The 27,500-nt window shown below is 42.7% G+C and overlaps 2 protein-coding genes across 2 annotated transcripts in view; both read left to right on the top strand.

Moving 5' to 3' along the window:
• scyl1 (SCY1-like, kinase-like 1) overlaps window positions 1-27,500 on the top strand; it is a 49,719-nt gene that overhangs the window by 17,379 nt on the left and 4,840 nt on the right. The window contains exons 11-18 of the mRNA XM_061788652.1: window positions 3,505-3,693; window positions 3,803-3,878; window positions 9,137-9,331; window positions 11,828-11,976; window positions 13,469-13,558; window positions 13,654-13,941; window positions 16,645-16,723; window positions 27,216-27,356. Coding sequence (XP_061644636.1) covers window positions 3,505-3,693; window positions 3,803-3,878; window positions 9,137-9,331; window positions 11,828-11,976; window positions 13,469-13,558; window positions 13,654-13,941; window positions 16,645-16,723; window positions 27,216-27,340 — 1,191 coding nt within the window. The 3' untranslated portion in view covers window positions 27,341-27,356. The remainder of the gene's footprint in view (window positions 1-3,504; window positions 3,694-3,802; window positions 3,879-9,136; window positions 9,332-11,827; window positions 11,977-13,468; window positions 13,559-13,653; window positions 13,942-16,644; window positions 16,724-27,215; window positions 27,357-27,500) is intronic.
• ints5 (integrator complex subunit 5) overlaps window positions 27,234-27,500 on the top strand; it is a 20,391-nt gene continuing 20,124 nt past the window's right edge. Inside the window, exon 1 of the mRNA XM_061788648.1 lies at window positions 27,234-27,356. Within this exon, the coding sequence (XP_061644632.1) occupies window positions 27,340-27,356 (17 nt within the window). The 5' untranslated portion in view covers window positions 27,234-27,339. The remainder of the gene's footprint in view (window positions 27,357-27,500) is intronic.

Below are 27,500 nucleotides of genomic sequence, written 5' to 3'. Positions count from 1 at the left end.
GATCGCTTCTTGCTGCGTGCAGGCGAGCAGAGTGAGAGTTTGTTGACGGTGGGAGGTAGCATTACCAGCTATCTAGCAGTAAAGATGAGACTTCTCAACCTGTTGAAAAACCCCACACACAAAGTAAAAAAATCGGCCATTTAACAGTTTTGGTTGTCATGTGCTTTCCCATGAGTTCACCACCTGTGGGAGGGGCCATAGGCGTCGGGTGCAGTGCGAGCTGGGCGGTGGACGAAGGCAAGGACCTTGGCGAGCCGATCCCCGGCTACAGAAGCTGGCTTTCGGGATGTGGAATCTCACCTCTCTGGCAGGGAAGGGGCCCGAGCTTGTGTGTGAGGTCGAGAAGTTCCGACTCGATATAGTCGGGTTCGTCTCCACACACGGCTTGGGCTCTGGTACCAGTCCTCTTGAGAGGGGTTGGACTCTCTTCCACTCTGGAGTTGCCCACGGTGAGAGGCTCCGAGCAGGTGTGGTTATACTTATTGCCCCCTGGCTCGGCGCCTTTATGTTGGGGTTCACCCCGGTGGACGAGAGGGTAGCCTCGCTCCGGCTTTGGGTGGGGGTACGGGCCCTGACTGTTGTTTGTGCCTCTGTACCAAACAGCAGTTCAGAGTACCCACCCTTTTTGGTATCCATCCATCCATTGTCTGAGCCGCTTCTCCTCACTAGGGTCGCGGGCGTGCTGGAGCCTATCCCAGCGATCATCGGGTAGGAGGCGGGGTACACCCTGAACTGGTTGCCAGCCAATCGCAGGGCACATACAAACAAACAAACAACCATTTGCACTCACATTCACAACTACGGGCAATTTAGAGTTGTCAATTAACCTACCAAGGCTGTTTTTGTGATGTGGGAGGGAACTGGAGTGCCGGGAGAAAACCCCGGCAGGCACGGGGAGAACATGTAAACTCCACACAGGCTGGGCCGGGTATTGAACCCCGGTCCTCAGAACTGTGAGGCAGACACTCTAACCAGTCCACCACCATGCCGCCAGACAGCAGTAAGTGTTATTTACTTTAAACTAATGCACTCAAGTACAGAAATGCTAATGCATTTTATGTTACAATTCATGTGTAAAATTACAGATTGATTAAAAACAAATGAATAGTGCTATACTGACTACAGGATAACTATGCATGAAAAGAAAAGATTTTTGACTTGATGTCTGGCTGGACACTTATCTGCTCAATAGTACAGTGCATTTAAATAGAGGTAGACTTCACACAAATATAACTCAGTATGGCGGCACAGTGGCCGACAGGTTAGCCCATCTGCCTCACAGTTCTGAGGACCTGGGTTCAAATCAAGCCTCAGCTGTGTGGAGTTTGAATGTTCTCCCCATGCCTGTGTGGGTTTTCTCCGGGCACTCCAGTTTTCTCCCACATCCCCCCCAAAAAACGTGTGGTAAGATAATTGAAGACTATTTTGTCCGTAGGTGTGAATGTGAGTGCGAATGGTTGTTTATATGTGCCCTGCGATTGGCTGGTGACCAGTTCAGGGTGTACACCGCCTCTCGCCCAGTCAGCTGGGATAGGCTCCAGCACGCCCACGACCCTAGTGAGGATAAGTGGTGTGGAAAATGAATGAATGAGTACCAAACCTACATGGCAGTAACTCATGTCAGTGTCCATGACTACACCATAAGAAAGAGACTGGGCAAAAATGGCCTGCATGGCAGAGTTCCAAGATGAAAACGACTGCTTAGCAAAACAAACATCAAGGCTCGTCTCAGTTTTGCCAGAAGACATCTTGATGATCCCGAAGACTTTTTGGAAAATACTCTGTGGTCTGACGAGACAAAAGTTGAACTTTTTGGAAGGTGCATGTCCCATTACATCTGGATTAAAAGTAATACCACATTTCAGAAATAGAACATCATACCAGCAGTAGAATATGGTGGTAGTCGTGTGATGGACCTGGAAGTGTGATAAATGGAACCAGGAATTTTCCTCTCTACCAAAAAATGTCCAACCATCTGTTTGTGACCTCAAGCTGAAATGAACTTTGGTTCTGTAGTAGGAAAAGGATTCAAGACAGACCAGTAAGCCCACCTCTGAAAGGCTGAGGAAAAACAAAATTAAGACTTTGGAGTGGCCTGGTCAAAGTCCTGACCTGAATCCTATTGAGATGCTGTGGCATGACCTTAAAGTGCTTCTCAAATAGTGGGGGGTCGCTTTGCGATGCCAGGGGGGGGGGGCGTGTGAGACCCTGAAGAACATGATTTGCCGGACTAGAATAGGGCCAAAATTCCTCCACGGAGATGTAAGAAACTCATTGCAAGTTGTCGCAAACGCTTCATTGCAGTTGTTGCTACTAAGGGTGGCCCAACCAGTTATTAGGTTTACGGGGCAATCACTTTTTCCACACAGAGCCATGTACAATGCCAATGAAGTTGAGACGTTGATAAACATAAATAAAAGCAGAATACAATGATTTGCAAATCATGTTCAACCTATATTTAATTGAATACACTACAAAGACAATATATTTATTGTTCAAACTGATAAACTTTGTTTTTTAGCAAATAATCATTGTCCTCAGTTCCCAAACGTTGAATGTTGTTAAAAGAAAAAGTGATGTAACACAGTAGTAAACATGACCGTGTCCCAGCTTTTTTGGAATGTGTTGCAGCCATAAAATTCAAAGTTAATGATTATTTGCTAAAAACAATAGTTTATCAGTTTGAACATTAAATAACTTGTCTCTGTAGTGTATTCAATTACATATAGGTTGAACATGATTTGCAAATCATTGTATTCTGTTTTTATTTGTTTAACACAACGTCCCAACTTCATTGGAATTGGGGTTTTTGGTTTGGATTTTTTTCTCCCTTAATAATCAAAACCATTTTAAAACTGCATTTTGTGTTTACTTGTGTTGTCTTTGACTATTTAAATTTGTTTGATGGGAAACCTTTCAGTGTGACAAACGTGCAAAAAAATAAAATAATAATTTAGGAAGGGAGCAAACACTTTTTCACATCACTGTAAAATAAAGGCACCCCATATGTCTTGAATCATAACCTTTATTTAATTTTGGGCTATAGATGTGGATCCGTATGGGACTGCTTCCGTCACTTAGTGGTGTTTGTGATGTTTATATGACATGACAGACGTTTTTCTATAATACTATGAATCATATCACAATATGATTGCACAACACTACACTGGCAAGGGATGGAGCCAGCTATGCCTTTTGCACACGGTGCTGTAGTAGGGCAAGTTGCCTGGCCTCCACTTGAGAAAATGCTTCTGAGACAAAGGTCTTAATATTGTTGCAAGTTAGAAATGACATCGGAGCAGTAAAAGGTGCAAAATAACGTTCATATAGCCTAAATAAATGGAAAATAAATGTGAGTAATTTCTCCATGACTGTTAACAGTACCGTTAAGGGTGGAGCTTATCAATACTCAGGTCTTCAATAATTCAGTCCAGGGGCCAGTTTAATATTGGGGCTCGGTAGCCATCCCTAATAATACGTCACACCTGATGCTTATCTTCACAGACACGACAGCGAGTTCTGATTTCTGCATTCTCACGAGCCACAAAAGACCCCTTCGCAGCATCGCGTTCTGCTGGTGTCCTCGGCTTTGCTGCCACACACCACTACTATAGCCTAACAGAGGTTGCCGCCCGAATCTTGCCTGCACTTTGTGCTGTTACTGTCGACCCTGACAAGAGCGTCAGGGAGCAGGTACTCTTTCATTTTTAATGACACATAGTCAAGGCTACATCCACGATTTAGTTTCAGCTGTTGTTTGCCCTTATTTTTGTAATTTGCTTTTCTGTTGCTGCTCTGTCAGGCTTTCAAAGCCATCAAGAGTTTCATCTCCAAGCTGGAAACCGTGTCAGAAGATCCTACCAAGCTGGCTGAGATGGGTACGAAAGTCCTCCCATTTGATTTTTCATCTTGTGACCAGATAAAGTATGAGAGGAATGTCTGTATATGACTGTATAATCTCTCATTTTGATGCAGTATAAATCTACGAAAACTTAAATATTAAACATATGGTAATGTTATATTAAAAGCTCACTGAGATTATAAGAAAGGTATGCACGTTTCAAAATGCTAGCAAGATTTGAATCTAGCCTCATTTCATGTCCCTGCCCCCGCCGTGTGTCTGCACAAAGACATGCTCTCAGCTCACTTAATAAAAAAGAGCCAGGAAGACAGCAGCTCGTCGTGCTCGGCTGGGTGCCTCAGAGTGCTCCTTGGTCGGCCGGGTGTATGTGACGAGCCACTTCAGGAGTGAGGGTGGGACCTGTGTCCCGCTCGCCTGCGGCTCCCTCACTCGTGGTGCAGGGTCCATGCAACGTTACACAAATTGTTACCGGTTTGATGTTGTATTTTTTGGAATGTACAGTAATTTAAAAATATGAGAGATGATCAACTTACCCAATGACTTGGTGAGAACAGTGATGTGACGTATGTGGCGGTTTTCAAAGCTCAGCCATGCAACAGTCCGTAAATAGGACACCATCATATACACATGGACAAATTGTTGGTACCCCTCTGTTACTTATTAGGCATGTTTTCCATCCCTTGTTGCTCAATAGCAAACTTTTCAAGTGGACTTTCAGATTTGTGACTGTTAGATAGACAGACAAAAAGTAAGCTTGCTTATACCTTCTGTATCTCCAGTGAAAGGGCACCGACTTTCTTATTGACTCCATGATTATTGTGACAAAGCTTTTCAGGTTTTCCAAGTAGTGAAGTAGTGCTGTTAAACTGTTGTGTTTTTGCAGTAGTTCAATCACCTGCTGTGAAAAGCGAGACAAACTCCTTTCCTACTTTCACATCCTGCCTTTCATGGCAGGCAACAACGCCGTTTTCCCCGAAAGACGCATAACCGACGTGTATGTTCAGTGAAGGCGCTAGGTAGCCGTCTAGCCATTTCCGTTAGCAACACGTAGCAACAAAAACAGCCTCGATGTAAAAGTTACCTTTGCAACAAAACTTGCACTTGGTCTAGCTGTCAGTCTGGCGAGCCTTTAATACGACGGTGCTGCCCGATGACGTCACTTCTAGGCGACACACAGTAAGTGAACTAAAATTCCCATATGACTCTTCAACCTTGATTCCGTCCTTATACATTATGTATGTATGTATGTATTTATTCAAAATACATAAATTAACATTAACACCAAAAGCTCATGACATTATGACAAAGACGAAAACTCAGGACATTTTCGCTGTAATTGTAGTTAGTTTTAGTTAGTTTTGAAAATGTGAAATGTCATTTTATTTTTTTAAATCGTTTTTATTTTGTTTACAAAAAATATTTTTCAATTCAAGTTTTAGTCATTTCGTTCATTTTTGTTTACTAAAATAACCTTGGTCTCAAGAAAGCACCCTTCAAAACTGAGACAACTAGAGCCGTTTGCTCATGAAGAGTGGGCCAAAATACCTGCTGACAGATGTAGAAGTCTCATTGAAAGTTACAAAAATAGTTTAATTGCAGTGATTGCCTCAAAAGGTTCTGCAACAATATATTAAGTTAAGGGTACCAACCACCAGTTTTGTCCACGCCTCTTTCATGAGTTTGTTTTTGAAAATAATTCTTTTGAACCACAATTCAAAAGCAATGCCTCATTTTTATTGGTTAATTTTCATTGAATGTTTATGTATTATTACTTTTAAGAAGAGGGGTACCAACAATTGTGTCCATGAGTGTATCTTTACCCATGATTTGAAGTAGAAAGCTGTCCAATTCCTTCTTTTTAACTTGTTGCTAACAGGAGTTAAATAATCAAGCCAATAAACTATAATAGTCCAGGAAGGTAATGAACAGAATTTGTGACAAAACGTAGTCCAACCCTCCCTGGAACCATATTCCACTTATTGCCCGTAATGCGGACCAAACTCTGACACCAGTCGTACTGGGACAGAACAGCCCGTATCTGGGGGTCCGGTACGCCATACTCTCATAGAACCCTCCACGGGACTCCCTGAGGGACACGGTCAAATGTCAAAGTCCACAAAAGACATGAAGACTGGTTGGGCGAACTACCATTCACCCTCAAGGACCCAGCTGAGTCCATAGCTAGGGCAGAAACCACACAGCTCTTCCTGATTCTGAGTTTGACTTCCTGACGGACACTCCCTCCCCGGAACTCCTGAATAGACCTTACCTGGGAGGCTGAGGAGTGTGAGCCCCCTGTAGTGTGAACACACCCTCCGCTCCCCCTTCTTATAAAGGGGGACCACCACCCCAGTTTGCCAATCCAGAGGCAGTGTCCCCGATGTTCTCACGATGTTGCAGAGGCATGGCAACCAGGACAGCCCTACAACATCCAGAGCCGTAAGGAATTGCGGACGAATCTCATCCACCCCGGGACCTTTGCTATCCGAGCTTTTTAGCCACCTCGGTGACTTTAACGCCAGAGATAGGGGAACCCGCCTCAGAGTCCCCATACACTGCTTCCTCCTGGGAAGGTGTGCCAATACAATTGAGGTCTTCAAAGTTTTACGTGACCTCACCGAACTCCTCCCACACCCGAGTTTTTGTTCAAATAAAGTCCTTAACTTCACAATAATTATTTGAAAAAAACTAACAAAATACAGATAATACATGTTTTGATCATATGGATAGACGCAAAATCATGCATTGTAAAAATGCATTATACATAGGTAGAAGGGTTTTCCCGTATTTTGAGGTCAACTTTGGGGGTGCGTATTATACACAAGAAATTACGGTAATGGGTTCTGTAATTGTGGATAAGAACTCAAATGTGGATTGAAGCTGGAGGCGTTCTTTGTAACGAGCAGGAGTAGGAGCTGAAGAATATAGTCTTATCGATCCTCACTATCTTCCTGGATAACTCTTCCGTTTCCCCCTTTGCTGCCTTCCTGTTGGGACTGTATTGGACAGGTGATGAACAGTGTCTGGTTATCTCCCCACATACCGCTTAGAATTAAGGCAAAAAAGTTTTATTTTGGTCTCATCAGACCAGAGAATCTTATTTCTCACCATCTTGGAGTCCTTCAAGTGTATTATAGCATCCTCCATCCGGGCTTTCATGTATGTGTCTTGCACTGAGGAGATGCTTCCGTCAGGCCACTCTGCCATAAAGCCCTGACTGGTGGAGGGCTGCAGTGATGGTTGACTTTCTAGAACAGGGGTGGGCAAACATTTTGGCTTAGGGGCCACATTGACTTTTAAAATTTGACAGGCGGGCCAAGCCAGGACCCCAGATGCTTACATATAAACAATAAACCAAAGAAATGCATTGTATTGTTAATATTTAACATTTACATTTAATGGGAACAGTGTTGTTTTGTTGATTACCTTTTTTGCCAGTGCATCAAAGTCTGGTGTTAATTTTGTTGTGGCAATTCTCAGAACACATCTGAAGTGTTCATCACTCAGCTGGGATCTGTAGGATGTTTTGTTGGTGTTCATCACACTAAAAGTCTGTTCACACACATATGTAAAGCCAAACACCACCAGAATCCTCTGTGGAATCTTCTGGATTTTTGGAAATGTGTCTGCGCTTAATGAAGCATAAAAATTATGCTGTTTGAGAGTTGAACTTCTCTTTTAAGACAGTATCACGTTGGAGATCAATCAGTTCCATCTGGAGCTCCCGTGGCACTGTTTCATTTCAGCACAACCTGGTGGAACCACTCAGCATTACAGGACTGGGTCAAATGAATATAGTCATGATTTTTAAATGATTTGGGTGATTCTGTACCAATCTTTGGCGGGCCGAATTGAAATGATCAACGGGCCTGATGCGGCCCGTGGGCCGTAGTTTGCCCACCCCTGTTCTAGAACTTTCTCCCATCTCCTGACTACATCTCTGGCGCTCAGCCACACTTACCACCATTTTGTTCTTTCTTTTCTTCATCTTTTTTTTTGAAATGTTTTTTTTGCATGCACTGATCGCTAAGTTCACTTAATTTTTGTTGCACTCTCGACGCAATTTCCAGCAAGCCTGCCAGTAGGGGGCCCCATTAGAGAGTTCTCTGATGGCCAGTGTGTCATTGCAATGAATTATGACATATTGCCCCCTCTGTCAGCAATAGGGCGATAACATTGCGGCTATTGCTGTTGTGTTTGTACTGTTAGAGCAGTGCCTTTTTTTTTATATGGGCCAATGTCACAAAAAGTTCAATTCAGTTATTTTTTTTACTGTCAGTATATTGGAGGAACAGCATTTGCTCTCCCCACATGTGCGGCTATACACATTTGAACTGGTGGATACAACTAGGGTTTAGTTTTATTGACAATATTGTGGCGGATAGGAATCATGTAGTAGTGAGTCTTGAGCTGCTTAGCTATCTCTGTGGCTCGCTCAATTGTTGTTCCTGCTGTGCACGTCTTGACCTTTGAGCGGCAGTGTGGTGCATGCAATGAGATACCCACTTGCAGTAACAAGAAAAGTAGAAATCCCCATCCAATATTGTTGTTATATCTCGTTTGAAGAATATATGACAGAGAGTATTGTTATATTGCCTTTTTGTATGTGTTCGTACAGCATTTGCGTAACAATAGTCATTATTTTTAGAGATATGTGCCGGTAGTTCAGTGCTAATTTTTGTTAGCTCGTCAGTGGTGCTTTTCATTCATCTTGTGTTAGCTTTGAGCTAGTAATGTTTGTGAACAACAAAGCAAGAAATGAAGTCTGTGACATATTTGAACATTCAATAGGTGTAATTATTTTGTTATGTGAGTTTAGTTTTAGAGTGAACTTCAACTGGAGCGTCAGTAAACTACTTTAAGCAAGCAACATTCGCCTTTGCTCCTTACTACTATGATAACACATGAGCAACCTGTTGTTCTGATCACATGGAATTTGGATGCCGTCCGGGTGCCGCTGGATAAACGTGCTGGAGCGGAGCATGGAATGGGCTGCTTATATAAGAGTGGTAAAATCGCAGGGTTTAGATCCAGTCTGATGTGATCCGATACTCACTTTTTTTTTGCAGAAATCGGTAAGATTTCAAAGATCGATCTGGAGACTTAACTGCCACCCAAGAATATAGATTGTATACAGATTCTTTCACAGTTGGGATAATAAAGTTTTATTGAAAATGTTTCAACAATTTGCTTATGAATTATGGCTTGGAGTTTACTTTATATTTTAATAGGCAAAAAAATGATCATGATCTCATAATTCCTTGTGTTTAAAAGAAAAGGATGTTGGGTCGTCTGCTCAGCCACCTGGCACCTCTTCTGGCTGGACCGGCTGGGCTGTGACCGGTATGTCCTCGTTGACATCCAAGTTGATACGCAATGCACCAGGGACAGTGGGAGGGGAGACAACTGAGAGCAGCGGGGCTTCAAACGCCACCAGCGTGACCCCCACCGGCACCAATGGAGGTCCTGGTAAGGCTCAGATGACAATGAAACATTTCTGTACAGTAGTCACAGATAGGCATAGATCATTTTATACTTGAGACTGTGTGAGTCCCAGGATGCACATGTTTGGAAACAATGAATCCCAGCCTTGGAACAATAACTTCCTGAAACTTAACATCACGGAGTACAGATAAAGTAATCCTCTGCTATCTGACGGTTGTTGCTTCGTGGTCCCTCTATATTGCTGATTTTTATTTGTACAATTTGTAAAATATTTTTGTTATCCATTGCTCTTGCTCTCTCTCAATATATTGTGTTTCAGCCTGCCACGATAACAATTTTTTTAGGACAATATATTTTCCTAAAAAGTCACAATTAACGATACTATTGTTGATTGTTTTGTTTTTTATACCATAATAATATCATAATAATTCAAATAGATCCTTTTTAAGAATTAACTTTTAACAATTAACAGTTCTAAAGAAAACTGAACATTGGCATTGTAATGTAAAACAATAAATAAAATACCCATTCCTCCATCCATTTTCCGTACCACTTATCCTCACTAGGGTTGTGGGCGTGCTGGAGCCTATCCCAGCTATCTTTGGGCCAAACTGGTCGCCAGCCAATCGCATGGCACATATAAACCAACAAACATTCATTTGCACTCACATGATGTCTATGGGTAATTTAAAGTCTTCAATTAACCTACAATGCATGTTTTTGGGTTGTGGGAGGAAACCGGAGTACCTGGAGAAAACCCGCACAGGCACAGGGAGAACATGCAAACTCCACACAGGGGATGCCGGATTTGAACCTGTGTCTTCAGAACTGTTAGGCAGCTGTGCTAACCAGTCGCCCTATATAAAATATCTTAAATAAAAAATACAAATAAATCACACTCAGGGTCGGTTTGCAAAAATTGCACTGAAACAAATATTATACATTACACATGAGATATAGAGTCATTAACCTACTAAAGAGGCCCAAAAAATGTATTAAAGCCTGCCAAATTTGAATGAGTAAATAAAAAATTTAAAAAAAAAAAACACCATGTATGGTCTCGAAAGCATTTGAGCTTTGTCACTGTTTTTAAATTACTGTTATTTTTTTGTCTTTATTTATTGTATTAATGTTGTCATGTTATGTATTGTATAACTTCTACTGCCTCTTGGCTTTTGAAAAAGAGATTTTCTCTCTCAATAAACTTTTACCTGGTTAAATGAAGGATAAATAAAATGCAAAATAAGGCCAGCCCTTGAGCTGCTGGACTATGATGAGAGACCTTCCCCTGTCAACCAAATGATGCTGAAAATGAGTTCGCTGGAGTCAATTACTGCCTTTTTTTTATAACCGGTTAACTTTCCCGTGCGTGCGCGATTGCGATGCGGGGAACACACGCACAACTCCGAGCCCTGACGTTTTAACAGTGTCGCCACGGTCGAATGAACTTTGTAGCTCCAGGCCTTAGCTCGCTAGTTCGTTAGCTCGCAGGCTAGCAAATGTAATAAACAGTTAACTTTCCCTTAAGTCTCGCAATCGTGTGCATCTCTGGAGCAAACACCGTTTTGCCAGCGGCTTGCTTTGTCGTGTTACCACAACAACGAAAATTTATCCCTTGTCCATTTGTATTTATGGAACGACAACCCGTCCTACTCTGACTCTGATAACCTGTCGCCAATACAGGATTTGTACTTTTGATTTGCTTTGTTTGGTAGCTCTACACACACACGCACACGCCAGGTCTTAAACCACACGTCTACGGACGCAGATTAAATATGCTTTGTGCATCCCTGCTAATTTTTGTGCATCTCAGACGCAGGACTGACATCAAACGAGATCCCTGGATAAGGAACAAACACTGCAGCAGAAAAATGTTTAGAATTGCCAATATTAAAAGTTTAAATATGTACATGTAAATATACCACTTACTATGATTCTAAAACAATATAATTTCAAACTCATTTTACATTTTTCTTTTAAAAATGGTTTAAAGATGATTTGATTGAAGAATACGCTGGAAGTGTGAGGATGCCGACGTGTATGTTGTCCCTTTGTAACCTGCAAAAAAAACAAATTGTCAAGCAATAACTACACTTCTGCGTCTTCGCTTGAGCATTTTAGCAGCCACTCTTAACAGCAGAGCACAAACATACTCCAAACATGCAAAGATTTTAGTCTCACAATCCAGATGTAACACTTCAATATACTTGCTTGACACCAATTATTATTTTCCTATTACCCAGGGCTTTGGCGCTATCTCAATGGTGTATTAGGGGGTTTACACAAAGAGCACTGAAGTAGGTTTTTAGCAAGCAGCACAGGTTCCACAAAAAAATAGGTCAATTTGTGAATGGCACTAAATTGCTAAAACATTAAGACTCAGAGGAAGAATGGGATGTTTTTTTTTTGTTATTATTATTATTTTTTTTAATATTCATGCAGCCTACAAATGTAGGACATCAATAAGCTGGGCTCACAATGTGTCCATTTCATGTTTTTTCTCCTTTCTTCTCATCTTAGGTTCTGGAGAGAAAAGTCCACACACCTACCTGACCCAAAGTTCTAATGCCTCAAGCCCTGTGGACCGGTCGCATACTCTTGAAGGGACAGATAATGATGAGGAGCCAGGAGAGCGCTGGGATGATGAGGATGATTGGGGGAGTTTAGAGGTAGCGCTTATTTTAAATAAACTTCTGTGGAAAAAGTATTGCCCCCCCCCTTCTCAAATTTTTATTTTTATTTTTTCCGCATAGTTTCCCCACTTTAATGTTAAAGATCATCAATGTAAATATCAGACATAGATAACCCAAGTAAACATGAAATGCAATTTTTAAATGATTTTATTTATTAAGGAAAAGGAACTAGTCAAAGCTACCAGGCCTTGCGTGAAAAAGTAATGGCCCCCCAAACCTAATAACTGATTGGGCCAAGTCAAGTCCAGACTTGACTAGGTAACTCCAAAACTTTCTTTTTATTTTTAAGCTATTTAGAAGTTGACCATGTGTTTTGGATCGTTATCCTGCTGCAGAACCCAAGTGCACTTCAGCTTGAGGTCATGAACTGATGGCTGGACATTCTCCTTCAGGATTTTCTGGTCAAGAGCAGAATTTGTGGTTCTATCACTTACAGCAAGTCATCCAGGTCGTGAAGGAACAAAGTAGCCCCAGACCATCACACTACCACCGCCATGTTTGACTGTTGGTATGATGTTCTTTATCTGAAATGCTGTTACATTTACAGTACGCCAGATGTAATGACACTCACCTTCCAAAATTTAAACTCTCCGTCAGTCTATAGAATATACTCCCAAAATCTTGGGAATCTTTTTTTCTTTTTTTTTTTTTAAAGTAATGAGCTGTGTTCTTTTTGGTCAGCAGTGGTTTTCGCTTTGAAACTCTGCCATGGAGGCCATTTTTTGCAAAGCCTCTTCCTTACTCTTGAGTCATGAACACTGACCTTTACTGAGGAAAGAGAGGCCTGCAGTTCTTTAGTTATTGTGTTGGGTTCCTTTGTAACTTCCTGGAAGAGTCTTCACTGTGCTCTTGGGTCAATTTCTGTAGGCTGGCCAATCCTGGGACGATTCACCACTGTTCCATGCTTTTCCATTTGAAGATAATGGGTATAGCTGTGCTTCGCCGGAATCCTAAAGCTTTAAAATGGCTTTGTAACCCTTTCGAGACTTATAGAGGTCAGTTAATTAATTTTTTGTCTGTTCTTGAATTTGTTTGGATTGTGGCATTTTGTTGCAGCTTTTTGAAATCATTTGGCTGACTTAATTTTGTCAGGTTCTATTTAAGTGATTTCTTGATTGAACAAGTCCTGAGATAATCATGCTTGGGTGTGATCAATGAAAATGAACTCAGCTTTCCAAAAAATGTGATTAGCCATAGCTAATCAAAGATTTTATTTTGGGGGGGGGGGGTTACTTTTTCACACAGGGCCAGGTAGCTTTGAATACTTTTTTTCTTTTATACATAAACTCATTTGAAAACTGCATTTTATGTGTACATGGGTTATCTTTGATATTTTAAACAAAGTGGGGAAAGTATTCAAAAATATAACAATTTGAGAAGGGGGGCAATACTTTTTCAAGGCACTGTATGTGTACTTTGTTAGAACAGTTATGATGTTGACCCTTTGGAGCTGTTTTCCTCCCACAAGGACTCAGAGAAAGGTCGGGCTGAGAAGGTTGACTGGAATACTGATTGGTCGGGAATAAAATCATCCAAAAAGAACACCGGTGAACAAGGAGTAGGTTTCCTTTTAACTTGTCTTTCTTATCACAAGGGGTTTTAGATTTAAACTCGCTAGCTACTACTGTAACCACCATAATGCAACACATGTAGGTGGCCAGGTCATCATCCACCATGGCGGTGAAAAAGCAAAGCTCAGACTGGAGCAGTTCAGGCTGGGACGCTGACGACAGCTGGTCCAACGAGAAAGAGGGCCAGGGCCAGAGTTCGGCTGGCGAAGAGGGTTGGGACAACGAATGGGGAGAGGGGGAGACGGACGTCGTCAGTACCGCCCTGCCTGAGGGAATCCGCTTGGCCAGCGAGTACAACTGGGAAAGCAAAGGACCCAGTCAGAGCGACCTGTTCGCTTGTGTGGCACAGAGAAACACAGAGGCCCTTACGGTGAGCATGTAGAAGTGCAAAAGACCAATTTTATTTTATTCTGAATTAATCAATGATTTACATATTTGTAGTACACTTGCGAGACTCTTCATTTTGTACACGATGAAATGAGATCCTATACAACAGGATCATTTTTGTCGCGGGCCACATTGTAGTCACGGTTTCCCTCAGAGGGCCGTTGACTGTGAAACTATATAAATGTTTCGTCACCTAATTATTACATGCACACAACAAATTGATGGATACCTAGTTGTGAAATCAGAAGTCAAGGATAATAGTTTGTTCAACTATTGTTCAAGTTACCATAAACAGAAAATGCTTTCAATGTCTCAACGCTACTATTGTTATTTTGTGAATTTGAGCAATAATCATGGAAGTTGACACAGATGATTTGCTTTCGCGGGCCACATGAAATGACTTGAGTTTGACACCTGCTATACAATATACAGTATGTTTTAAAAATGTGTAATGTACAGAGGTGGGTAGAGAAGCCAAATATTGTACTCAAGTAAGAGTACTGTTACTTTACAATAATATGACTCAAATAAAAGTAGTCCTCCAGATAATTACTTGAGTAAGAAAGTACTCAGTGAAAGAACTACTCAAGTACTGAGTACTACTCAGACCACGACCGTCGAATAAAACATGAATGTGCAAATTTAGCTATTGCTGAACAATATCACTAATCTATAATCAAAATAATATCTTTATAAAATAAAGTCTTTGTAACGTAACATATTAAGGCAAATTCAGCTCCAAGAAATGGTCTTATACTATATTGTTTCTACTTGTTAAACAGCACAATACTGTAGGCTCACCAGGCAGATTACAAAAACAGGATCAAGGCTGCAGTGTATATAAAAAGTGTACACACTCCTGTTCAAATGCCAGGTTTTTGTTGTGAAAGAATTTTGACCAAGATAAATAATTTAAAAACTTTTTCCACCATTAGTGTGACCTACAATTTGTACATCGATCCATCCATTTTCTTTCAGCGCTTATCCTCACTAGGGTCGTGGGCTGCTGGAGCCTATCCCAGTTATCTTTGGGCGGGAGGCGGGGTACACCCTGAACCGGTCTCCAGCCAATCACAAGGCACATAGAAAAAAAACAACCATTCACACCTCCGGGCAATTTAGAGTCTTCAATCAACCTACCACACGTTTTTGGGATGTGATAGGAAACCGGAGTGCCCGGAGAAAACCCATGCAGGCACGGACAGAACATGCAAACTCCACACAGGCGGGGCCGGGATTTGAACCCCGGTCCCCAGAACTGTGAGGCAGATGTGCTAACCAGTCGGTCACCATCCCGGCACAATTTGTACAAGTCAACCGAATTATTTTTGTATCTTTGAGAGGGGAGGTAAAAATAATAACTGAAATAAACTTGAATGTGATTGACCTGAAGTTGATGTTTAACTTGCTGTCTTCTTGGCCAGGTCACCATTGCAAAAGAGATGTACTGTTTCAACTTGTCTTTTAGCTGTTTAAATAAAATAAATAAAAATAAATCTTATAACCGGCATGTGGCTATGTTCAGAAGTAACATTACATTCAAACTTCAATGTTGAATGGGAGTCCACACACACCTGCCACCATTTTTAATTTAAAAAAAAAAACGAACAAACAAAAAAACACAACCCTAAATGAAGAAGCTGTTTGCTTTATTGATGGTGTATGTGAGAGAGAAAGAGAGAAAGCGAAAACAGAAGATATGTTAGTTACTTGTGACCATAATATAGTGCTAATCTTGCCATATGCACAGCCAAAACAACAGCAAAAAAACAACTTACTGCAAGCTGTTTTCTCAAGTTAGCGGTGGGCTGTGACATACCTACACTGCATGTTAAATCTGTTGAATTCCGTAGTCTGTAATGTAAACACGAGTTGCACGCTGCTGTCATGCGGGCGGATGTGACTTGTCATTTGATTGGTGAACTTGAGTCAAACATCACTGTGGTAATCACAGTGGATTGGCGCAATGGCGCCCGATGCAGAAGACGAAAACAAAAGTCTAAAAATAGATCGCGTACGCAATTATTGATAAATGAAAGGAGCGAGCGGCATGTAGATTATTGTAACGGAGTAAAAGTACTGTTTCTTCTTAACATCCATCAATCCATCCATTTTCTGAGCCGCTTCTCCTCACTAGGGTCGCGGGCGTGCTGGAGCCTATCCCAGCTGTCATCGGCCAGGAGGCGGGGTACACCCTGAACTTGTTGCCAGCCAATCGCAGGGCACATACAAACAAACAACCATTCGCACTCACATTCACACCTACGGGCAATTTAGAGTCTCCAATTAATGCATGTTTTTGGGATGTGGGAGGAAACCGGAGTGCCCGGAGAAAAAAATACTAAAATAAATAAAAATAGTAAAAGTAAGAAGGATGCTTCATTACAAGTACAATGTATCCAAAATGTTACGAGAGTAAATGTAACTGAGTAAATGTAGCGCGTTCCTATCCACCTCTGGTTATGTATCACTATGTGTTGGTTGAGTGGTCAATAGTAGCTTGTAACTTTTTGAAGGATCACCCATGATCTAGTTAAAGCATAACAGCTGAGCCTGGGCTGAGAGCCATAAATTATCATAAAGTACTGTGAGCACATAATTCATGGAATTTTAAATAAGGTTGCCCTTTTACTGCAGATTGATTGATAGATGACTGCATTTGTTTGATGTGTTTTCCTGCTTTCAGCGTGGCGTTGGCTGGAATACAGACGCAACAGAAGACTGGGGCACTGAAGAAACTTGGGAAGCGTTAGATGGAAATCAAGGTGAGACTTAGTTTTTTTTTTTTTTTAATACGGTCTAAATTGGGGTGATGCTGTCAATGGGTTGATGTCGATTAAATGATAACATCATTAATTCGTTTCTCAGTTGTCACTCGCTGTGTTCGCCTTCAAACACAAGCTTCTTTGCTCAGTTTCCTCACCGTCCTCAGTTGCACTGGTCCCACTGCCCCAACTAGTTCATCAAATCACAATTACATACTCGCTCATCCAATCACATTCAGACACTGTACCTCCATGGCCTCGCAGACAGTCAGAACTTGTAAAACTCTTAACACCAATTCATGTAACACAACTGAACGGTTACTACTCGCTACAATAAATAGTAGTATATAATTTTAGAACATTTTTAGTAGGAGGGAATGCTTTGCAATCGGGCTGCACGATATATTGTTTGAGCATCATCATCGCGATGTACATATCGGCAATATTCACATCGCAGGGTCCGCTACAAAGTTGGTGTACCATAATATACAGTGAATCAAGTGTAATATTAAAAGTGACCAACAGAGGGACCTGTTTGGACATGCTAATAAGATATTTCGCCCTTCAGAATGAAACTACTTTAGGCAGGAATGTGCAGCTGCGTGAGCGCGAGAGGTTCTTTCAGGGACACTGTGTAAATGGGAGCAAGTACGTTCCCTGGTTCTTCATCCATCCATCCATCTATCCATCCCTTTTCTTTCGCTGATCCGAGGTCGGGTCGCGGGGGCAGTAGCTTTAGCAAAGAAGCCCAGACTTCCTTCTCCCTAGCCACTTCATCCAGCTCCTCCGGGGGAACCCCGAGGCGTTCCCAGGCCAGACATAGTCTCTCCAGTGTTCCGTGGGTCGTCCCCGTGGTCTCCTCCCTATGGGACATGCCCGGAACACTTCACCAGTTAGGTGTCCAGGAGGCATCCTAATCAGATGCCCGAGCCACTTCATCTGGTTCCTCTCAATGTGGAGGGGCAGTGGTTCTACTCTGAGCCCCTCCCGAATGAGCGAGCTTCTCACCTTATCTCGAAGGGAGAGCCCGGACACCCTGCGTAGGAAACTCATTTCGGCCGATTTTATCCGGGATCTTGTTCTTTCGGTCACAACCCACAGCTCGTGACCATAGGGGTGAGGGTAGGAACGTAAATTGACCAGTAAATTGAGAGCTTCGCATTTCGGCTTAGCTCCTTCTTCACCACATTGGAACGATACGAAGTCCGCATCACTTTAGACGCTGCACCGATCCGCCTGTCGATCTCCTGTTCCATTGTTCCCTCACTCATGAACAAGACCCCAAGATACTTGGGGCCTCTTGGGGCAGGATCTCATACCAGACCTGGGGCCTCATGTACAAAATGTGCGTACCCACAAAAACGTGGCGTCCATTCTTTTTCACGGAAAAGTTCAGATGTATCAAAAGTGACATGACTGTGGAAACTGTGTTAACCAGTGTATTTAATGAACCACGGATATTTGTGAGGACACCTATTAATTGATCAAGGCGATCATTTACTCCGCCTATTGCCCTCATAATCGCTTCGTGACTCCAACACCTGCACTGAAAAAAGAGTCCTTTGAATTTACTTCATTTTAACATGTGCATCGGTTGCCCATGATTAAAATGTGTTTAAATTGACATAATTTACCCCTCTTCTCCTAAAAAAACCCCTTGATTTTAAAAAAAAATATAGATTTTTTTTGTCAGTGTGCGTGTTCTCTCCTGTGTATTAAAATAATATTAATATTATTAATATATTAATAATATAATATAATTGAGTAATCAAAAAGGAGTCAGTTTTTGATATCCTCTTTCATATGCTAAATTCAAAAGATTTATTACAAATACCATGCATACAACATTTACGCAGGAACCTTTATCTCACAGTGCTGAGTGTAGGTTACTGTATGAACACATTTTTTATGAGTTCTAAAAATACATGGTATTAACCTTGTGGGGTGATCATAGTCAGCCACATGTCCTCCCATCACCCCTAAGAGAGCAGCGTCACCCATGATTGCAGCGATTCTCTCCTCGAACGGGGTGAGGCCCTTCATGCCGGTTCTTCTGCCTTTTTTTGGCCACACTTTGGCGGTGGGCAGCTGTCCTCTGTTCACATCCACCTTAATGTCTGACCACTTCTTTTTTTAGTTCGGCATGTGCGTGCTATTCTGTCTCCACAGCATTGACAGTCGCAGACGCGCTGTCCCATTCACTCCTCTTTCGCCTGTTGTTTACGCCGTAGGACAGCGTGCCAAACAGGAGTTTCTTGCGTGCCTCCACTTCATTGAGCAACTTCACATTCAGAAAAATTATTTTTCTTCATTACCTTGCTCATTTTCATTATTTCTGATCATGCAGAGATCGGCATCTTAGGTGCAGGGTTCATTTAAATATGATTTGCTTATTCAAATGTGGGCGTGGACAGGGAGGAGGCGGCTACTCCAACATGTGCGCTCATTTCCACGTTGATTTGATTGTACCTAGGAAATGTGCTTGGATTCATGAGTACGCGGAGTTTCATACATCTTAATATTTTTGTGCGTACGACGTTTTCTGGATTTGAGCGTACGCCATGTTTTAGGAGGAAATCCACGCAAGTCTTTGTTCATGAGGCCCATGGTCTCAGATTGGGAGGTGCTGATTTTCATCCCAACCGCTTCACACTCAGCTGTGAACCGTTCCAGTGGGAGTTGGAGATCATGGCTTGATGAAGCCAACAGAACCACATCTGCAAAAAGCAGAGATGGAATATTGAGGCCACCAAACCGGACTCCCTTTTACGCCTCGGCTGCGCCTAGAAATTCTTTCCATAAACGTTATGAACAGAATCGGTGATAAAAGGCAGCCTTGGCAGAGTCCAACCCTCACCGGAAACGAATCCGACTTACTGCCGGCAATGCGAACAAAACTCTGACACTGGTTGTACAAGGACCGAACAGCCCGTATCAGGGCGTTCGGTACCCCATACTCTCAAAGCACCCCCCACAGGACTCCCTCTGGGACACGGTCGAACGCCTTCTCTAAGTTCACAAAACGTGTAGACTGGTTGGGCGAACTCCTGTGCACCTTCGAGGACCCTGCCGAGGGTGTAGAGCTAGTCCACTGTTCCACAGCAAGGACAGAAACCACATTGCTCCTCCTGTTTGACTTTCTGATGGATCCTCCTTTCCAGAACTCCTGATTAGATCTTACAAGGGAGGTTCAACCCTATAGTTGAAACACATCCTCCGCTCCCCCGTCTTAAAAAGGGGGACCACCACCCCAGTCTGTCAATCCAGAGGTACTGTCCCTGATGTCCATGCGATGTGGCAGAGGCCTGTTAACCAGGACAAACCCACAACATCCTTTAGGAACTCCAAGTGAATCTCATCCACCCCCGGGGCCTTGCCACCGAGGAACTTTTTAACCACCTCGGTGACCTCAACCCCAGAGATAGGAAAGCCTGCGTCAGAGATCTCAGACTATATTCTCCCCACTGACTCATAACATCCCGAGTTGAGGTTAGAAGCGCTCCATCCCCACTATACACAGTGTTGATAGTGTACTGCTTCCCCCTCCTGAATCGCCGTATGGTGGACCAGAATTTCCTCGAAGCCGTCCGGAAGTTGTTCTCCACCGAACTCCTCACACACCCGAGTTTTTGCCTCAGCGATCACCAAAGCTGCTTTCGCTTGGCCAGCCAATACCCATCAGCTGCCTCAGAAGTCCCACAGGGGAAACATGCCCAATCGGATTCCTTCTTCAGCTTGATGGCATCCCTCACCGCCAGTGTCCACCATCGGGTTCTGGGGTTGGCGCCACGACAGGCACCGACCACCTTACAGCCACAGCTCCGGTTGGCCGCCTTAGCAATCACGCCCTTCCAGGTCTCACTGTCATTGTCCACGTGAGCCTTCGAGTCCCCCCTCCAGAATGATGGATTCCCCAGCGGGAGCACGCTCCAGCACCTCCCCCAAGCACTCCAAAAAGGGTGGGTACTCTGAACTGCTGTTTGGTGCATAGGCATAAACAACAGTCAGGACCCGTCCCCCCACCCGAAGGCGGAGGGAGGCTACCCTCTCGCCCACCGGGGTGAACCCCAATGTACAGGTGCCGAGTCGGGGGGCAGTAAGTATACCCACACCTGCTGAGCGCCTCTCACCGTGGCGTAATATTGTGTAGCAAATCGGGAGTTGTTTCGTGCAGTGTTGGAAGAGTTTTATGAGATCTGATTGTCTGTGAGAACATGGTATGGTGTCTGTGTGTCATTTGTGATTGCATGGATGAGTTGGGCGATGAGGCGACTCAAAGGAGTAAGAAGAGCTTGCTGTGTGTCTGCGTGATGAAGGCCTGAGCGAAACACTAGTTGTTGGTGACATTAATCGTTCATTTTCACAGAGGTTATTGATCGACCACCGCTTGTCTTCGGTATGTCGTCTAACTTGACGCTACAGTATATTGTCACAGGACAGTGTTTAGTGAATTTGCTGACGTGAGGATTTAGACCGTCAGCTAGCGTTAGCAGATTCCTTTTCAGATACAGTGGGAGGAAAAAAGTATGTGAACCCTTTGGAATTTATTAAATCGCTACATAAATTGGTCATAAATGTGGTCTGACCTTCATCTAAATAACAAGGATAAACAGTCTGGTTAAACTAATACCAGATAAATAATTGTTTTCTTCTTATTATTGAAAATAAGGTAAACATTCACAAGTCTGGTTGAGTTTCCACAGTAAGTAATGGTTTGGGGAGCCATGTCATTTGCAGGTGCGGGTCCATTGTCTTTTTTCAAGTCCAGAGTCTGCAGATTTTAGAGCACTTCGTGCTTCCTGTTGCCGACGAGCTTTTTGGAGACAATGATTTTATTTTCCAGCAAAATTTGGCACCTGCCCACAAAACCAAAACTACCAATACCTGGTTTAATAGCCATGGAATTAACGGTACTTGATTGGCCAGCAGACTCTCCTGACTTGAACCCCATTGAAAATTTATGGGGTATTATCAAGAGGAAGATAAGGGAACAGAAACGCCAAAATGCAGACGATCTGAAGGCCAATATCAAAGCAACTTGGGTTACAATAACACCTGGACTCTGCCAAAACCTGGTCACCTCCATGCCACGCCACCTTGATGCTGTAATTAATGCAAAAGGATGCCCAACAAAGTACTGAGGGCATATCACTTTAACAAAACTTTTCAGAAGGCCACCATTTCTGTTTAAGATCCTTTTTTGTTGGTCACATGAAATATTCAAATTTTGTGAAATACTTGTTTTGTTTTGTTTTTGTCTTTCTGCCAGAATCATCAAAATTGAAACAAACAAAGGCTTGAAATATTTCACTGTGTGTGTGATGAACTAATATAACATACAAGTTTCACTTTTTCAAACAAATTATTGAAATAAACGGACTTTCCCTTGATATTCTAATTTTTTTTCACATACCTGTACATATTCATGTGAGTATGGCTTCTCAGCGCAAGTTCAGCTGAAGACCAAAAACAGAAACAGACTGGACATTGAGCATGACCTCAGAGTTGCCTTGTCAACTGTAATGCCAGACTTTGAGACTCTAGTCAGGAGCAAAAAAACACCCCCAATTGTCACATTAAGTCTGCAAAACTCTGGTCAAGGTTCAGTGTTATTCGGTATTGGCAACTGTTAAGATAGTGTTTTTTTACACTTGAATTGCATTTCGTGTACTTGAATGTCACCTTGATTAATATTTGGAGTTTGTGAATGAAAAACCGCTGCACCTTTATTTCCCGTGCAATGTTACTTATGTTAGATAAAGTTTCAGTTGTCCTCAAGAGTCACTTTTTGTTTTTTTTAATTAAAATTCAGTCACTTGTGTTAATGGGAATGTTTTCCTCTCTACTATCGCTACGGTTTATTTTATCTTTAAATTTGAATTTTCAAGGTTCAAGGTACTTTTATTGTCAATTCTTCAATATGCGTAACACATACAGAGGATTGAAATTATGGTACTCAAAGGCCTGTGGTGCTACAAATAATATCAATATAATAGCAAAATAAACTATAGTGTATATATAGTATAAAAAGTATTAATTGAATGTGAAAATATCAGAGGTCAGGTGACGTGTGCAACATAGTCAAGGTCAGATAACCAAGGCAAATATGTCATTTATAAATTAGATGACAAAACCCCAATGCTGCTAAAGTGGCTGGTCCGATCCTGTGTGTGCATGCGTGCGTGTGTTTGTGTGTTTGTTTGTTTGTTTCCCTTCAGGGAGAGATTGTTGTCCAGGCGGCTCACCTCACTCCTGTAGTCTGTCTCGTCCCCGTTGCAGATGAGACCCACCACAGTTGTCGTCTGCAAACTTGAAGAGGTTGGAGCTGTGTGCAGTCATAGGTTAGCAGGGTGAAGAGGAGGGGGCTCAACACACAACCTTGAGGGGCCCCCGTGTTCAGAGTGATGGTGCTGGATGTGTTGCTGCCGACCCGTACTGCCTGCGGTCTCCCTGTCAGAAAGTACAGCAGCCAGTTGCACATCGAAGTGTTGAGCCCCAGCTGGTGCAGTTTGGAGAGCAGTTGTTTAGGGATGATGGTATTGAATGCTTAGCTGAAGTCTATGAACAGCATTCTGACATATGACTCCTTAGAGTCCAGGTGTGTGAGCGCAAGTGGAGGGCTGTGGAGATGGCGTCATCGGTTGACCGGTTGGACCGATATGCAAACTGGAAGGGGTGCAAGGGACGGGGGGCTTGACGTGGTGCATGTCTAGCCGCTCGAAGCTTCCGTGCAGCTCTTCGGGCACGGCCATCAGACTCCTCGTTACGCGGAGTTTGTCTCGCGGGAGACTGCTACGTGCAGTTGGAAGCTACTGTACAACTGCATATGAACATGTAGTAAGTCAAAATGGCGGCCGTAAGACAAATGAAGTGAATAAAGTGGGGCCACATCTTGTCTTACTATGTTATTCTTTGATTAGATTTCATTTGAATCTTGAAAATTCTGACTCCGGGTTAGTTCTTTTTGCCACACTCCCAAGTGAACTAGCAATTATCTGTTCATAGCACTAATTTCCACACGCTTGAGGCACTGCTGCTTGTTTGCTGTTGATTTAAGTGAAGTCCATGTTGTTAATGCCAACACATGATTGGCGATTAAGCGACTTGAAGTTGTAAACATTGTTGCACAGTGGTAAAGTTGACACTTCGACTAAACTGTTCAACCCATAGTGTCTGTGCGGTATTTAAAATTAGGGATGTACGATAACTATCGGCCCGATTTTGAGGAAAAAAATGACGTCACACTCATCGGTCCGATACCGAAAAAACTGGACTGATAACATGAACTGTATCATTCAGCGGCGCACTGGTCGCCAGCAGCTGCTGTTTGCATTGGTTTGAGACAGTCATGGATATTTTCACCATATTTCTTTGCCTACAACACCAAAAATAGTCAATAGCTGCAGTAAATTAGCATATGATCGCCAGCACTTGCTGAAATGACAATCATCCAATGACTTTGAGTTCGTAACTGCGACGCTTACGTCTTTGGAGAGCAGCTCTCTGGAAGACCCGGCGACCTATAAAGCAGCGGACTTGCTCAGCAGCTCAAGCCAACAGAGGAGCGAGTGGGGGCGGTTTGGCCGCATGTAGAAGCACGCTTGTCGCAGTGGGCTAACAGCTAACCCCTGCATAACACCGCTCCTACAGGTCTTCCTTTACAATGTTCACTCACTGAATAGTAAATTAGATCTACAAATAATTGGATGGTAATTACCATCAAAATACACAACGGCCGTTCTACGTTCGATGGGGCCAGCGCGAGTCTGTATCCATAAATGACGCACGTGCTGACTTGCTCAGCACCAACACTTGCCCTTTTCCCGGCACTCTTTGCCCAGCCACAAATACTAATGTTTTCAAATAAACAAAATGAATGAATGATCGCCCATTCTTATATTGTTTAAAATAAAAAAATAATATTTTAACCTGTGTATGATTCAAGTTCGAGAAGGAAAAATAAAAGTTCATTGTCGCGCTGCACAATATTTTGTTTGAGCATCGTCATCGCGATGTACAGTGCGTACGGAAAGTATTCAGACCCCGTTAAAATTTTTACTCTTTGTTATATTGCAGCAATTTGCTAAAATCATTTAAGTTCTTTTTTTTTTTTCTTTGCAATGTACACACAGCACCCCATAGTGACAGAAAAAATGGAATTGTTGAATTTTCTGCAGATTTATTCAAGAAAAACTGAAATATCACAGCCATAAGCATTCAGACCCTTTGCTGTGACACTCATATATTTAACTCTGGTGCTGTCCATTTCTTCTGCTCATCCTTGATGGTTCTACACCTTCATTGGAATCCAGCTGTGTTTGATTATACTGATTGGACTTGATTAGGAAAACCACACACCTGTCTATATAAGACCTTACAGCTCACAGTGCATGTCAGAAAGAGCAAATGAGAATCATGAGGTCAAAGGAACTACCAGAAGACCCCAGAGACAAAGAAGAACCCAAAGATTACTGTGGCTGAGCTCCAGGGATGAAGTCGGGAGATGTGACAAAGTTCTAGGAAGTCAACCATCACTGCAGCCCTCCACCAGTCGGGCCTTTGTGGCGGAGTGGCCCAACGGAAGCCTCTCCTCAGTGCAAGACACATGAAAGCCTGCATGGAATTTGCTTAAAAAAAACAACAACAAAAAACAACAACAAAAAACACCTGAATGACTGCAAGATGGTGAGAAATAAGATTCTATGTTCTGATGAGACCAAGATGGAACTTTTTGGCCTTAATTCTAAACGGTATGTGTGGACTGTGACTGTTCTTGAATGGCCCAGCCAGAGCCCTGACCTAAACCCAATTGAGCATCTCTGGAGAGACCTAAAAATGGCTGTACACCAATGTTTACCATCCAACCTGACAGAACTGGAGAGGATCTGCAAATCCAGATGTGCAATGATGTGTTGCATCATTTCCAAAAAGACTCATGGCTGTATTAGTTCAAAAGGGTGGTTCTACTAAATACAAAGGGTCTGAATACTTAGGGCTGTGTGATATTTGTTTTTCTTTTTTAATAAATCTGCAAAAAATGTAATTTCAAATAAATTCTGTCAATATGGGGTGCGGGGGAAAAAAGAACTTAAATTATTTTAGCAAATGGCTACAATATAACATTGAAACTATATGAATATAATTGAATATTTTTTAAAGATATGAATATTTTCCTTACCCACTGTATATCGGTCTGCTGCGTGTACTTAATATACAGGGAATCAACTGCAATATTAAAGGTGACCAGCAGAGGGGCTGTTTGGATATGCTCAAAAGATTAAAAGATTGTAAACCTTTATTGGCGGCACAGTGGACCACTGGTTAGCACATCTGCCTTCAAATCCGGCTTTACCTGTGTGGAGTTTGCATGTTCTCCCCGTGCCTGCGTGGGTTCCCTCCCACATCCCAAAAACATGCATGTTAGGTTAATTGAGGACTCTAAATTGTCCTTTGGTGTGAATGTGAATAGTTGTTTATACACTGCCACCAGAAAGTATTCACACCCCTTCACCTTTTTTCACATTTTGCTATGTTACAGACTTATTTTAAAGCTGATTTTGAGTATAGTTTTAAAAAATCTACATAAAATATTCCAAAATGACCAATTCAAAACAGATTTATAAACGGATTTGAACCCCGGTCCTCAGAACTGTCCACCATTCCCCTGTCCTTGTCAAGATTTAAATAATAAAAATAAATGAAAAAAGCAAGCAACACATTCGACGGTACTCATAATTAAAAGAGACACTCTGCAGCCCGCAACGCTAACGTTAAGCTCACCGATTTGCGTTTCACCGTCTCTCTGGTCCCGCGACGCGGCATCATACTCTGAGGACAGAAAGGTCCGCGTTACGAGGAACGAGTGCTTGCCTTGCATTTCACTATGAAATGCTACCCCACTTTCACCATGTCTTTTTTCTCTCTCCTCAATTTGGCGTCGCATTTTGCAACGGCTGTCTTCCCGCTCCTCAATCAAACGCTTGAGTTGACGTCAGCACTTTGTCACGCTGCTTCTGTCAGGTTTATCGTGGAGACGTGAATTTTGACCACCAAATTGCGATGCAAGACCGCTTAATTCGAGCCTTGCACACAAACAGGTGAGCAATGTTGTGCGTCAGTGGACGCAGATACAGCATGCTTTATGCATCCTTGGTCATTTCTGTGCGTCTTGGACGCAGGACACACATTAAATGAGATCCCTGTATCTGAGTCAAGGCAGGTGAGCGAATACCTTTGGAAATATAGTGTAGATAGGGGGTCCCTGCTCCAGCTTTACATCATTTTGGGTGTCCTTGGCCTGGAAATCGTTGAAGACTCTGGATATAAACCATTAAATAAACAACAATTATTATCGTATCGGTTTGGAGAAGCAGAAAGTTATCGGTATCGATGGCAAAAAAAACAGTTATCGTGCATCCCTATTTAAAATGTGTTTGCAGTTTTGCACCACTTTCTGAGTTTAGTATAAAGCGGTTTATGTATCGCACGACAGGTCTGAGCAAGGCCGAGCTGTCCAAGAAGAAACGAGAAGAGAGACGGAAAGAGCTGGAGGCCAAACGGGCGGAGCGCAAGGCTGCCAAAGGTCCCCTCAAGCTGGGTGCACGCAAACTGGACTGATGGTGCGTTTCACCAGGTACGACCATGACCTGCATTGACTGAACAAGGGCCACCATATGGAGGCTCCACATTCCTAGTAAAGAGCCACCGACGAGAATGGGAACTTCTTTTAGAACTGTCGCTCACTTGGACAACATAGCTTTGGATTCTCTGCTGATCA

The sequence above is a fragment of the Phyllopteryx taeniolatus genome, chromosome 10 (assembly GCF_024500385.1).
Source record: "Phyllopteryx taeniolatus isolate TA_2022b chromosome 10, UOR_Ptae_1.2, whole genome shotgun sequence".
NCBI classification, from domain to species: Eukaryota; Metazoa; Chordata; class Actinopteri; order Syngnathiformes; family Syngnathidae; genus Phyllopteryx; species Phyllopteryx taeniolatus.
The sequence above is the reverse complement of the archived record's forward strand: the minus strand, read 5'-3'. Positions and strand labels throughout refer to the sequence as shown.